The sequence below is a fragment of the Tetrao urogallus genome (assembly GCF_951394365.1).
Source record: "Tetrao urogallus genome assembly, chromosome: 1".
Lineage (NCBI taxonomy): Eukaryota > Metazoa > Chordata > Aves > Galliformes > Phasianidae > Tetrao > Tetrao urogallus.
Window position 1 is genome coordinate 30526772 of NC_136813.1, and position 14964 is coordinate 30541735.

Sequence of the window (14964 nt, forward strand, 5' to 3'; positions counted from 1 at the left end):
GAAACAAGGGGAAGTCAACAGCAGCGCATGAGCAGGAGGTGGCATCTTGCAAGCAGCAGCAACACCCAGAGCTCTGTGGTCTCAAGTGAGGCCCATGTGCATTGCTGACAGAGGGGATGTGCCAGGCCTCTGCCTCAGGATCTTCTGTCCCTGCAGCACTTTGACACACACAGCTTAAAGAGTTTGATCCAAGTCACCTCCCGTCTTGTTTTCTTAAGAACACGTGGCTTTAAATTAATTCATAGGCACCAGCATACTCCCTTAGGTTCCTGATTTTGGACATCAGATTCTGTTATTCTTTGGAAACAGAAGCTTGTTAACATCTGGGTCATCGTAACGATATAAAAAAGATCACAGATTGTGCTCGCTTTTCCTCCAGAAGCGATACGGCGCATCTCTGTCCAAACTTAACTCAACCATGTTTAGCTTTAGCACTGATGAGTAAGTGAAAACGCAGGAGATGTAAGCACGCATCTGTCCAGCGAAACTGTTTACATTCCATCGTTGGGGATTCTTTTATTTTTTCTTTGCTATTGTGCTGTGCAGTTCTTTTGCCTGTTCTAATTTGCCGTGACGTGGTCAGTTTCCTTCCGGCTGCTCGCAAGCCTGTGGTCGAGATAAGGATACATTTGCAGCACGTTTTTAAAAAGAAGCTGAAGATCTGCTTCACGTAGAGACTTGGGGACTCTTTGGCCTGCATGAGGAATTTATTGGCTGTTTTTCTGTTGTGAACCGTGGGAATCGAGATCAAGGGCATTTCTTTTGCTAAAGAGCAGCCCTGCAGAATTGGAACTGTGTGTGAGGCAGAAAGGTGATACGCCTGAGGTATCCTGCAGCTCGGTAGGTCAGTTTGTGTTCTGTGTTTTGTTTTCAGTATAGCTTGAAGATAATTAGTTAAAACTGCATCAGGTGCAAAGATGGATTTTCTTTTTGTTAGCTTCCGTAACTTTTTTGTGTTGGTCGAATGCTTCTAAAGTGAAACACTTTGAAACTTGTGTCTTGCTTCCTGAAACACTCCCTTTTTTTTTTTTTTTAAAGGGAATGAACATTTGCACGTGTTGATTAGTGGAAGTAATACCTTTGGGGATCAGAAGGTATCCAACTTTCCTAGAGCCTGGTAAAACACTCGTAGATACGACCAAGCTTTATAGTGAGAGCTGTTCTTTCAGATAGCTAAAGCAATCAGTTCCTAATTTGTATTTCTTTTTTTCCTTCCTCAGAGATAAACAGCTGTCCACGTGGGAGAAACAACTCAGGAAAGAATTGTCCTTGGTTTCTTTGAGAAGGACCCAGGAACGCTGATGATCTAAGAACTACTGAAACTGCCACTTGGTTCATTCTGTGATCCTGCCTTTCTGCCCTGCTGCACCCTGGTGACACTGTCCATTCTTTTCCATTTGAGAACACTTTTCTTCTTATGTGGAGCTGAGAGCTGGGAATGCGTTATTATGGCAGCAGTTGTACAGCAGAATGAGCTTGTGTTTGAATTTGCCAGCAACGTCATGGAGGATGAGCAGCAGGTATGGGATGGTGGAAGAAATGGCATTTGTTCGAGTTTGAGCAAAGAATGTTGGGAAAACATGAGGAAAAAGTGTTGTGTAAAACACGAGAAAGCAAATGCTGAGATCATTATGGTTGCAGCAGATCTCTGCAGTTTCAAAAGCTTCCTGTTGCTTCCTGTAACTTGCACGAGCAGAGCAGAAATTGGTTGAAATGTTGTAACTTCTGCAGTCTTGCAGAGACCTCTCTGAAGATGTTTTTCCTTTGTCACTGATTTGTGCCAGTAGAATCCATTCATGCTGTAAAATTCCTGACATTTTGGTATTTGACAGTCGCTTTAAGTTTTGTGGTGTGCTGGGATAAAATCCAGGACAAAGCAACTGTCACACTACAGATGACTAGAAGGAGCAGTAAGTGTCTGCCCTCTGCTCTTTGCAAATTGGTTTGTGAATTGCATTACTGTGTGCATGTCAGCTATTCAGAACTGAGCTTCAAAATAACTTACACGGGTTTCTTTCACACTGCGGAGATGCTACCTGTTTCTGTCTCATAAAACTATTAGGTAGTTTTAGATTATCAAAACCACATCCTCAGACTCCTGAGGCTTCAGCAGAGAAATCCTATCGTAAAACTCGAGCAGCTCTTGTATAGATGGTGGTTCATGGTGGGGTTTTGCGTTGGTTAACGATAAGTTAAGCATCTTAGTATTATGGAGCGGTACTTCTGAGGTCTTGTGGAGATTTTAAGGCTTCTTAGTCTTATAGAGGAGCAGCTGAGAAGCGTTGCTGTAAATTGTTCCTCTTTTTGTGAATGTGAAAAGTATTTGTCCTCTGCTTTAAAAATACTTTTGGCTTCGTAACCTTGTCTCTGGGATTTTTCTGTGGCCACATGTTTGGCTGGGTCAGTGTCCCATTTCTGCTGTCAGACTCGTGCGATCGTTTGAATGAGCTGAGTGTTGTCTGTCTGAAGTGCTAACTCAGTTTTGGGTGGAACTTGTAATGTAACTTCCTTCCCTGTATTTTTCCAGAGCCTGTGGCAGTCTGGGGATTTAGATATGGGAATTGCACAAACACAGTGGAAAATGAGCTGTATTTATTACTTCTGTATGTTGCTTGTTGTTGTTTTTACTTTACAAGCCAATGGGAGAAATGAGAAGAGGAGGGCTGCTTCATTGTGATTTCTTGGAGGAGCAGTGCAAGAAACGTGCCTGTCTTTGTTTAGCTATGCGTTTTGTCTCTTGTGGTTTCTTCAGATGCTCACCTGAAAAACTTACCAAAAAAATAAAAAAAAAAAAATAAAAAAAATACATGGAGCACTCAAGAGTAAAACCTCCCTAAATGGAGCTCTCCTAAATGGAGGCCAAACTTAACCTTGGCGTAACCTGGATAAATCCTACTCCAAATTAAGCCTAAGGAAAAAAGGCATCCTGGAGCATACCCTACAGGAGATGTTATCAAAGATGTGGAAGGCCATAGCAAGGCATTCCTTGCAGCAAAGACTTGGATGGAAGCTCTGTTTTAAGTCAGTAGGTTGACTTTGTTCCTATATCAAAGATTCAGGTAGCCAGCTAGATGTCTGCCTGAAGGTAGATACAAAATTTGCAGTTGTGGAAAAGAAGCCTGAAGTAGGCAAAGATGTGGGAAGTTGAAACAAGATTTAACTCAGATCAAGGTGGATAATATGGTATTGACACAAAAAGGTTGATTATGTGTATAACTCATTGATCTGCTTCTTACAATGTAGAAGCTATTGGTACAGATACTATGAAGTTTTTCAGCTCAGTTTGCATTTTGGGATATATACTGATACATATATTGTGTACTTTGAGCGTTTTAGTTCTACAAGTGCTCTGTGTTGATCAAAAACATTTTTTGAGCTTTGTCAGGATACAAAATCATAGAATCGTAGGATTGCTCAGGTTGGAAAAGACCTTAAAGACCAACCATGACCTAACCATACTATCCTAACTAACAACACTCTGCTAAATCATGTCCCTGAGCACCACATCCAAACAGTTTTTAAGCACACCTAGGGATGGTGATTCAGCCACCTCCCTGGGGAGCCATCTTTATATACAGGTGCCAAGTAGCTGATCTGTGGGTAATAATTTTTGCTATTTTCTCAAAAGCAGGAGTTGAAGATACTTTGATACTCATGTTCTTGTCGAGGCTTTGTCTGGAGCCCTTTTGTGCCAAGAACTGATAGGGCATGGAACAGCTGTGGGGAAAGGTTCAGAGCCTAGATGGCAGCTATATTCTGTGTTTCAGGGAAGTCATAATTCATGGCCTTTTATTTATTTTCTTTTAAGTCTCGGTTAAACAACTATAAATTATGAACCGTCTATTTGCAAATCTAAGCATTCAGTGGCTTGGTCATGTGGCCCTGTGTGAACAGGAAGGGCTCTTTTCTATCAGATTTATCCCTTTCTGTTTAGAAAGTTATGTTTTGTTTGTTCTTTTCTCTTTATCCTTGGAGGGCTTACTTGTAACGTTGTGCTTACATGGTGAAGAAGAAATGTGGTAAAAATATCTTTATGATTTTGAGAAGGGAACCAAATGGTGAATGCTAAAGGTACTGAAAAGCTGGGCAGGAGCTCCTACAGGCTTTGGCTGAGTCAGCACTGCTGTCCAGAACTGCTTTTCATAATGTCTGCACCTTAGAATCATAAAGTCATAGAATTGTTAGAGTTGGGAGGGACCTTTAAATGTCATCCAGCCCAACTTCCCTGCAGCGAACAGGGACGTGCCATATCCAGCCTGGCCTTGGAAGTATCCAGGATTGGGCATCAACTGTATCTCTGAGCAACCTTTTCCAGTGCTTCACCACCCTCACTGTAAAAGACTTTTTCCTTATATCCAACCTAAAGCTACCCTCTTTAAGCTTGAGGCCATGTCACCACAGACCCTGCTAAAGAGCGCGTTCCCTTCTTTCCTGTAGTTCTCCTTTTGATACTAAAGATCTGTTATCAGGTCACCTCGGAGCCTTTTCCTCTTGAGGCTGAGCAGCCCCTGCTCTCTCAGCCTGTAACTGGAGTCTGTGCCCTTAGGTTGGACAACGACTTCTGCCCCACCTTCTCAGGCCTTGATTTGCTCTTCCACGTTCCCTGATGCTCTGTAATACGAAGTCACCTCAGGAGAACTGGTGGCACCAGAGCTGAAAGCCACAGTCGAGGCCAAGTTCTACGCTTTTGTCTATTTCCAGCTTCTGCAGGAAGTCCCCACTTTTCAACTTAGTGCTTTATGAAGACTCAGGAAATGGTTGTGAGATCCATACTGAGGTACTCCTAAGCAGTATTTATCTTCTTCCAGAATCCCTCTGTGAAACTTGGTCATGTCTCCATTCCCGTCCGTGGGAACGCCTGGAAAGTTGAGAGGCTGCTTCAGTGTTTGGCGCAGGGACATCTGTGAGAAAAAGCTGAAGCCCATTTTCCAGTCACCAAGATCCCTTTGCCTAGTTTTTATTAGTGTTTTTTCTTGTTTGTGCCTCTTGATTTTATGGTTTTCCCAAAATAAATGGCTAACAGTATCTTAAATATGAATACTATTGTTTTTTTACAAAGCCAGTTTTTGCATGGAGGCTTCTTTCTTTAATCCCCGTGTAACTTTTCCTTCTTAATATCTGTTGCATGCTTTTCTTGCAACCGATCACTCATAAATTTTCTTCTAAGCCACTTGGAAGCTACTCACTGTATTCTTGGGACAATGTTTTCCAGTAAAACTAAACATTTTTTTCTTAGATTGGATCTGGATTGTCTCATAAAGTGATACCAGCAGAGAAGAAGAAATCCCCTTTATTGTTCTCGGTTTTTGCAGGAACTTTTAGTCTTTCCCCTCATAGAGAGTGGCTAATACTTTGCAGAGACCTGTTCATGGGCCACTGAAGGAATACCTGTCTGAAGTTTCATGCTCTTCCACATAGTTATAAGTCCATGTACAGGGTTGGCCTGCAGAAAAAAATTACACTGTGAGGGATTTAATGCATAAGACTTGCGAAGATTTTAACATAAGCTGAAGTCCTTTATTTGCCCAGCAGATGGGGAAGATGTGTTGAAGCCAAACCAGAGCTTTGGTGCAGCTAGAATGCCATGTTTTAACTGTGTCATGGTGATAGTAGGAGAAAGGTGAAACAGGAAAAGTAGGCAAAGTAAAAAAAAAAAAATATATATATATATATATATACATATGTATATGAATTGCTCTTTCTGTTGGTTTATTTGATTACTTGAACACTGCTAATGCTTCAGTAGGGCTTCTCTTTAAAAGATTTTTGGAATGGGAATGTCATTTTGCCTTTCTTTGTTAGTGCACATAGAGGAGCCTTTTTGTTAGAAATAAGTTTTTGTGGTCTTGCTTTAGAGAAGTAATAAAATCTAATTATTCAGGGGGTTATGTTCAGTGGTGCACAGTCTAGTTGGAGGCTGTATCTAGCGGTGTTCGGTGTTCTGCAGGGGTAAGTACTGATCTGGTCTTGTTTAACTGCCATTGATGGCCTGGATGAAGGGATAGGGTGCACTCTCAGCAAGTTTGCTGATAATAGAAAGCTGGAAGGATTGATTGACACACTGGTGGAAGGCTGTGGTGCCATTCAGAAAGGGGTGGACAGTCTGGAATGTTGGGCAGAGATGAGATTCAACAAGGATAAATGTAGAGTCCTGCTCCTTGGGAGGAATAACCACAAGCATCAGTGCGGGTTAGGGGCTGACCTGCTGGAAATGAGCTCTGCAGTGAAGGATGTGGGTGTCCTTGTGGACAACAGGTTGGCCGTGAGCTAGCGGAGTGCCCTAGAGGCCCAGAAGGCTGATGGTATCCTGAGGTGCATTAAAAAGAGCGTGGTCAGCAGGTGGAGGGAGGTGATCCTTCCCCTCTACTCTGCCCTGGTGAGGTCACATCTGGAGTGCTGCGTCCAGTTCTGGGCTCCTCAGTTCAAAAGGAGAGGGATCTCTTAGAGGGAGTCCAGCAGAGGGCCACAGAGATGATGAAGTACTTGGAGCATCTCCTCTATGTGCAAAAACTGAGAGACCTGGGCCTGTTCAGCCTGGAGAAGAATGAGAGGGGAATCTTATCCATTCTTATAAATATCTGAATGGTAGATGTCAAGTGAATGGGGCCAAGCTTTCTCAGTGGTGCATAGAACCACAGCGGCAAAACAGGGGTCAATGGGCACAAATTGGAACAGAAGAAGTTCTGTATGAAAATGAGGAAAAAATTCTTTACTTTGAGGGAGACAGAGCACTGCATCAGGCTGCCCAGAGAGGCTGTGGATTCTCCTTCTTTGGAAATGTTTGAAACCTGCCTGGAGATTTTCCTGTAAGGCCATCTAATGTAGGGAATGTGCTGTAGCTGAGGGCTGGACTAGATGATCTCTGGAGACCCCTTCCAACCCTTACAGTTCTGTGTGATTCTGTAATTAATAATAAGAAGTAGTCTTTAATTCAGCAGTGTTTTCCCATTATGGAATTATACAGAACCATCATATGGAGCTGCAGTGATTGTGGTCACTTTCGCCATTTGAAATATGTACAAAATTATTCCTCTGTTTTGAGAGCTACAAGAAATTTGAGCTTGCCCCATAGTTGGGATTCAGGTACTTTCAATGAAATCAAGAACATTACAGAAGTGCTAAGGTGAGATTTAATCTTTCAATCGTTTTGCATGTTTCAGTATTAATTAGTAGTAGCACTTAAAACTGAACGAGCTGCTTGTGAAAAGAATCATAACCAATTGCAAACATACAATTTTATATTCTTTTTATTCAATTTTTTATTCAGACATGTCTTTTGAATTCGATTTGTTTGCAGCTGCATTCATGTTTTCCTCACTGAAGATGTTTATTGGAATCTGATCCAGCTTCTCCTTTTCATATCCATGGTGGGTTTGAAGATCCATGCTTTGTACAGCAGCAATAAATGATTGGGAAAAGATCTATTAATGATTTAAAAAATAGGCCTCAAGAAGTGATACTTAATGACTTCAGTTTAAAGCTATTACTAGTTTAAAGAAAATCCCACTTGGTGTCCTGGCATCAGCAAATGCTCTTCTACACCATTCTTAGTTGCTTCTCTGTCTTTTGTCTTTTTCAAGTGCAGCATCAGCAAGCTCCTTGAATTGGCCAGTGCTAATTTGGGTGCCCAAGTATTTCCCTGCAAGATGGATTTCTGTACCTGTAGAAGGACACGCATTGGCTGTGTCAGAGTGTGTTCATAGCAATTGTTTCCTGACATAATCAAGATTCAGCTGAGCCTTGCAGAGTAGACCATGCTTGATCATACTGATCAGACCTACTGCTACATGGTGGTGAAGGATGGTACCTTAATGAATGGATGATTGGGCTGTTGTAATTAGATTTCACAGCAGAGTGACTAATAGTGCTGGAGATAAATAGGATTTTGAGAAATGGAGATCAAAGCGATGAAGAATCAGTTTGTTCTGTGTTTCCTTTCTTATTCTGAAACAGAATACTGAAGAATAACTGTGGTGTTGGGGGTTTTTTTGCCTCTTGGAGACAGTTAGTGGTATGAACTTCAGTCATTAGAGAAAGACGGTGCTAAGCCAGAGTCAATTTTTATCCAGAAGGAACTAACAAGAGGCTCATCCTAAGCACAAATAACCCCTTGAGAGACTATCCCCTACAAACTTTGCAAGTCCTGCATATCAAACTAGTGCAAGCACAGCAACAGGAAGGAAAGACAGACCGCCTCACTGCAGGAAGGCAGCTGACCAGTTTCAGATCATAGAATCATAGAACGGCTTGGGTTGGAAGGGGCCTCAAGCATCATCAAGCTCCCATGCCCCTGACAAGGCTGCCAACCTCCCCATTTAATACTAGACCAGCATGCCCAGGGCCCCATCCAACCTGGCCTTGAACACCTCCAGGGACGGGGCATCCGCAATCTCTCTGGGCAGCTTGTTGCAGCACCTCACCACTCTCTCTGTAAAGAACTTCCTCCTGATATCCAACCTAAATCTTCCTTCCCTCAGATGGCAGTTTTCATCCTGCCATTATAGATGTGTTCAAGCTGTTTGTTTACACCAGGATTAGGCACCTTGACACCTTTTTATAGTCAGTGGAGAGAAATAGGCAGAAATCGTTTTTACAGGGCCTGATTCATCCTGGTGACACAGGAGCCTAAAACTGATGAGGGAGATTGTGCTCTATAAAAACCGCTCTGCTGACTCTGAGGGAAACCTAGGCTCAGTGGATCAAGTCTTAGTATCTTTGTGCTTGAAGTCGGGTGCTATGAACATCACCCCTAGTGTCTATGAGCTAGAAAAGGATGAGAATATCAAAGTGTTCATATTTGTGTCTTCTCTATCTAAAATCCATACTTTTCACCTTTGTAGTCGACTACTGAACAGATGCTTGCAGAACATGTGCTCTTCTTGCTTGCAGGTGACACAAACCTGAGTGCATAATGTGGTTACAGATATACATGCACAGTATATGTAACTGGCACGTCATGACTTACAAACTGTGGCATATTTCTAAAATTGGGATGCTTCAGCTGCTTAGTACCATGAATTGCATCACAGCAACACGGCTATAATGGACTACCTTCCTTCTAGTTTGTAGAACTTACTCTTGAAAATCTTCCAACTGCAGACAGTGTTTTATTTTTCATCTCGTTACACTGCTCTCTTTTTTTTGCTTAATTTGCTTGTATTTGGTTTTGTAGGCTTTTAATTTGTTAGCAGAACATTTATGATAGAAGCCCCTAGAAATATTAGCTTTGTTTCTGAACTCTTCATTTTTTTTTTTAATTGCTCTTTACCACAGTTGTTGAGGCATGTTTTACAAAACACAGAACAATTTCAGATGGTAATTACTTCCTCATAAAGATCCTAATTGCACTTTCTCCTTTCAGTATGTATGTTCCATTCCCTTCCGTGGGAGACGATGACTCCCACTGCCGTTCTCTGCAGGGAGACAGCAGCTTTGAGACCATTTTCTGCTGCTGGTGTCCTGTGCAGTGGAAAGACTGAGACATGAGCAATGCCCAAATAAGCGTTATTACCTATATTGTTGTTTTTCTTCTTGCATGGTTAAATTGGAAAAAAAAAAAATACTGCTCGATTTTTGCGTATCGTAGAATGGCCTGGGTTGAAAAGGACCACAGTGATCATGTAGTTTCAACCCCCTGCCATGTGCAGGGTCTCCAACCAGCAGACCAGGCTGCCCAGAGCCACATCCAGCCTGGCCTTGAATGCCTCCAGGGATGGGGCATCCACAGCCTCCTTGGGCAACCTGTTCCAGTGCGTCACCACCCTCCATGTGAATATCTGTTCTTTTGTGGAGTGAGGCCAAATGTACACACACGGATTTTCTCATAGGAATGCTTTGGAGCAATGTTTGGTTTGTTTTCTTGTTTTTAAGTGTGCCGAACTCAGAGGGTGGCTTATTTTTATAGTGAGAGAGCCATAGAGTTACACAAGACTTCCTTTGAGCCTCCTATGCTGCCATCCACTGACTTTTTTTTTCCTGCTAGTGGTGTTTGGAAATCACACAGAATCTTTATGGAAAATACTTTCTCTATCATAAATGGCATTTTCTGCAAACCTCTTCCTGTTGAATGGTTGCTCTTTTGGAGAATGTGCATCTTGTTATTACAACTGGCCAGCTTGATTTTGGCTTTTGCAAGTGCCCTTTTTCTGTTGTATCTTATGGAAAATAATTGTTGAGAGAGAAGGATGATGGCTGAAAGCGGGCTTTAAAGCAAAGTAGGGGAGCAGTGGCAAGTGATGAAACCACAAGAATTAGAGGTACATGTATAAAGCACTCCTTGTTTCACTTGTTACCCTCATGGTAAGTGACCCCTAAGCTACTGTCTCACAGTAAACTCAGTGCTGGTGAGACCTTCCTGCAGTGCTCACAGCCACACCACCCTCTGCCCGCAGCTGGACAGGAAGAGCAGAAGATGCTTGCAGCAAGTTGTTTGCTGCTGTCATTGCCAGCAGAGTTCGACTTCTACTGCACTGCTCCATTCCTCTGTTCTGTCAGCCTTTTAGCTGCAAAATGCTTCTGTGGGAGTCTTGTATAACCTCCTGCGACCATGTCAGTGTATTATACACTATCTGTAGTGATATTCAGCCTCTGGCCCATGGCAGGACTGCTGCTCTTTTTGTTTTGTGTGCTAAAAATCATCTTGTTTTTCGGTACTCTCTCTTGATCACTTAATATTTAGGTGATATGCTGTGGGTTTGTTGAAGTTGAAGTACATGCTTAAAGTGGGAATGTTCTCACTGCCATTGCTTTAATTTTCCTTTTTTGTTGTTTTTTTTTTCTACAGCTTGGTGATCCATCCATCTTCCCTGCTGTCATCGTGGAACATGTCCCTAGTGGAGATCTCCTAAACAACTATTCTGGCTTAACCTGTGTGGATGAGCCCAGTGACATGATCACTGAGAATTCCCTAGATGTTGCAGAGGAACAAATCATTGAAGATGATGATATCCCCCTCACAGGTTCGCAATACAATTTTTTATCTGCCGTGCTTTTGCAACAAGGTGGTTGTGGCTGGCAGCGAGGAAAAGCTGTGTGACAAAAATGAATAAGAAACAAAGTTATAATGATATTGAATGCTGTCAATCCTGTGCTGCAAGATGGAGAAGATGGTATTAATTCCAGTACCAGGTGGCTTGCGATTCCAGCTGCACAGCTGGTACAGTGACCTGTCATCCATCAATACAGATTAAGATAGGGTTCTATTCAGAGTACCAAAACGGTTGTGCATTGCTCTTAATGTTATTTTTTTGCCCCTTTTTTTTTAGTGGTTGGTATGTACTTGAGTAAACGTGATGTACCAAAAAAGCAGCAACATACAACATGTGTAGATGTAGTATTTTGATTTCTGGAGGGTATGCAAATGGCCAACTGTAAAATGTGCATGTCAGCGCGATGCTGATATTGGTGTGCTCAGCATAGTGTTCGTTTTAGATCTCTAATAATCAATGTTTAAAGTACAAATGTTCTGCATAACTTCTGTTAGGAAGGATAGTGTAAAAGAGAAAGCTCAAGGATATATCCGATTAAAGAAACTTATTAAAAACAAAAACAAAAAAGGCCCAAAGCAAACAGCACCTTGCTGAAAGTAGATATTTGGAGCATCTTTGCAGACTAAGTCTGAAGGGTGAGATGGATGCTTTACAAAGCTGAGATCTGGTTGTGCCATCTTTCACTGATGAGGTTTTTCCAGCTGAGCTGTCCCCAGGGTTGCAGACAGCTTGCTGGTTTCAGTCACAGCTCTGGCACTACTTCCAAAGGCTCTGTTACAGCCTTTTACCACCAAAAGCCAAACTCAGCAAAACTGGACATGAGGTGTAGTTCATAGAGTAAATTGGCACAAACCATTCCCAATAAATGGTTTTATCTGATATATGTGGCCCCTTTTTCTTTAGCCATGAATTATCTGTGAACAGACTGTGACTGTACAAATAATTTAACTGATTATTCAAGAAAGTCTTACGTGCCTAAACGTTACTTCAAGTTGAGACCTCTTGCCAACTATTCACTTGCTATTCATTTTGATTATTCACACTGTAACTGGCATTTCCTCAGTGTGTTATTTAAGCACCACTTAACGTGACTGTGTGGATATTTTGTCGTTGATGAATTTCATAGTTTTCGTGCATACGTATTCACTGCAATACATAGTATTATAATACAGTGTGAATTGACAGTTGCATGAGTAATTGTGAAACTCTGCTTTTGTGACTATTCTTGTTAAGATTTTTCGTTGCTAACGTAAATAGTCACATGAGAAGGGTTTGCTGCCAGAGAGTGAAAATATGTAATCCTTGTAACTGATGGTGTCCAAGGGATACTTTGGAGGCAGACAAGCACTGCATTGTTAACATCTTCCATTGTAGCTGAAGCAATCTGTTTTTCTTTAAAGGCCAAGTCCTTAGAAAAGAAGAGCTGTGACTTTGTAGAGATTGCTGTAATGAAGGAGATGCTAACTAATTATCTGGTTCACACTGCAGCATCTGTGCTGCGGGTTTCTTTGGCCACTGGAAACTGAGTGCTTGGCTTTGTACAAAGAGATGACTCCAAGCTGACCAGCACCACTGCTCAGGGCTCCTGTGGGGAGGGTGCCTCAGCAGTTTGTGTATATCAAGGAGCCCTTGCCAGTCCCTATCAGGGCAGGGTTACAGGGCCAGGTAGGACACGAGCCTCCCATGAAAGTGTGGAGAGAGCACAGAGAAGGAGCATGGCTTCATCACCTCTCTGTCCAGGTTTCAGGTACACAGCCCAACCAAACCACCAGAGCAGGTGCAAGTGCATTTTTCAGTGGGCTGCTTGTAAAGTGGGGCTGATTGCAGCTAACGTTTCCCACCTACTTTGTTTTCTGGTTATTTCCTATCTTTGAGGCTCCCATCTTGATTTTAAATTGTGTGTGTTTGGCCTCAGCAGTGAAATGCGTTGTTTTGCTCTTGGAAGTTTGTACAATTCTTTTCACTTTCACATTATGCCTCTGAGAGAGAATCGGACCTTGTAAAGACTGTACTAATTCCAATTTAAAATATTCAGAGGACTGAAGTTCACAGCAAAATGAAACTGAAAATGCCAACATTACTCAGAAATGGTTTCTAAATATGCATGAATCTTTTTTTGAAGCTACAAGTTTTTCAGTGCTGATTTTTTTTTTTTTTCCTGTTATACATTAAGCTTTCATTTTCCCCTAAACTACAAGTAATTAAGTCTGCTGAAACTACAGTAATTACTGTTGAATGTTGTATCTGCAGAAGTATGGACTCTGGTAAGCTTCTCTGCCTCTAGGATCTAGTTTAAGCCATTCAAAACTAGCTATTACACTGCCCTGATTACTATCTGTAGTATAAATTATGACCTGCAGAAAACTACAGCTATAAGAACAGCATCTGTTTTACTTGAAACCCTGCTGAAAGATAGCCAACAGCCAGTTTTCTAGCTATGTTATACACACCATAATCTTTTTATAATTAATAGACAGACTTGCCTTATCACTCTCTAAATTTACCAACACATTTCATTGCAAAAACTGTGATGGCAATTTGCAGGTCGGTTTGTTGCTGGTATAATGTGACCCCAAACGATTAACTGTCATGTAGTAAAAGATGATCAAGAAAATAGATTGGAGCATTTGGCTTTGAATGAAGTTTTATCACTGCAGAGAATATTGAGTTGTGTGGTGTTGTTTTTTTTCCTCTCTGAAAAATACAGGGGACAAAGTTTTGCATACAATAAACTGTAGGCCATCTTGTCAGATGGTATGATTTAGTACACTTTATTTATCTTATTAGTGTAATTAATTAGAGTTGTAAAATGCACAGGAAGGAGGAACTAATTGGATTATGCAACTTCCTGAATTATTTTTTTCTTGAAGCTGACACATGTAATGTAGAAAAACAGCAGGTAATCAAACTCTGCCACTTTGTGGTTCACCCTCCTCCAGTGTGCCTCCTCACTGAAATAGTGAGAAAGTTTGTGTAAGAGGGGAGAGACAAAAAAAATGGGCACTTTGATTCACTGTGCCCTGATCTGAATCCAGAGCACAGAAATACAGGTTCTCATAGAACAGCAATGAAGCTTAACAACCAATTCAGAAGTTATTTTACAGTCTGTCCGAGTTAGGTAGCATTTGGCTTCTGCATTTGGTGAACCTCTAGAACTGATGGCACGAGCCAAACTGTCCAAGCAAGTGAATGAAGGGAAAGTGCTACGTGTTGTAACCCAGCACAACCCCAGCACGTTCCGTGGATGTAATCATTTATAATGCTGCAAAGAAATCCAAAAGGCTCCTGAGTTGGAAACAGAATTTCACAGTCTTAATCCATGAGGATTTTCCATTGACAAGATGCTAGTTGTAAAAAAAAACAAAAAGATGAGATCTGTTGCTTTGTAGAGAAGTTACTCAATATTGCTTATACCATCTGGATAGAAACGAGGAGTGTTTTTCCATGCAGCTCCCCGGTGAGATAATTTCACTTATAAATTTTAAAGCCGTGTTTAAAAAGAAAATTAAGTGTGATATATAGGTCTCCTTGAATCACGTGCATTCTTAAAGTAGCACTTGGTTTTCCAGCATTACTTAACAGTTGGTGCAGGATTTCTATTAAAAAGCAATCGCTTGAATTTAACAGTCAGTTATTCTGAAAAAAAGGTCTCAGTCTGTATGTGAGGAATCTCTTCATTAAATTCATGGAGCATCTCTCCTATGAAGAAAGGTTGAGGGAACTGGGCTCATTTAGCTTGGAAAAGAGAAGGCTTTAGGGAGACCTCATGGTGGCCTTCCAGTACTTGAAAGGAGTATATAAACAGGAGGGAGAACGGCTGTTTTTAAGGGTGGATAGAGATAGGACAAGGGGGAATAGTCTTAAACTGAGACGGGGGGGGTTTAGGTTAGATATTAGGAGGAAGTTTTTCACTCAGAGGGTGGTGATGCACTGGAACAGGTTGCCCAAGGAGGCTGAGGCCAGGCTGGATGTGGCT

The 14964-nt window shown here is 41.7% G+C and overlaps 1 protein-coding gene across 1 annotated transcript in view; it reads left to right on the forward strand.

The window, feature by feature from the left end:
* Positions 1–1448: 1448 nt before the first annotated feature.
* The window catches only part of ELF1 (E74 like ETS transcription factor 1), a gene marked incomplete at its 5' end in the record, with an annotated part of 39855 nt that continues 26339 nt past the window's right edge, over positions 1449–14964 (forward strand). The window contains 2 exons of the mRNA XM_079549195.1: positions 1449–1520; positions 10784–10958. Of these exons, the coding sequence (XP_079405321.1) occupies positions 1449–1520; positions 10784–10958 (247 nt within the window). The remainder of the gene's footprint in view (positions 1521–10783; positions 10959–14964) is intronic.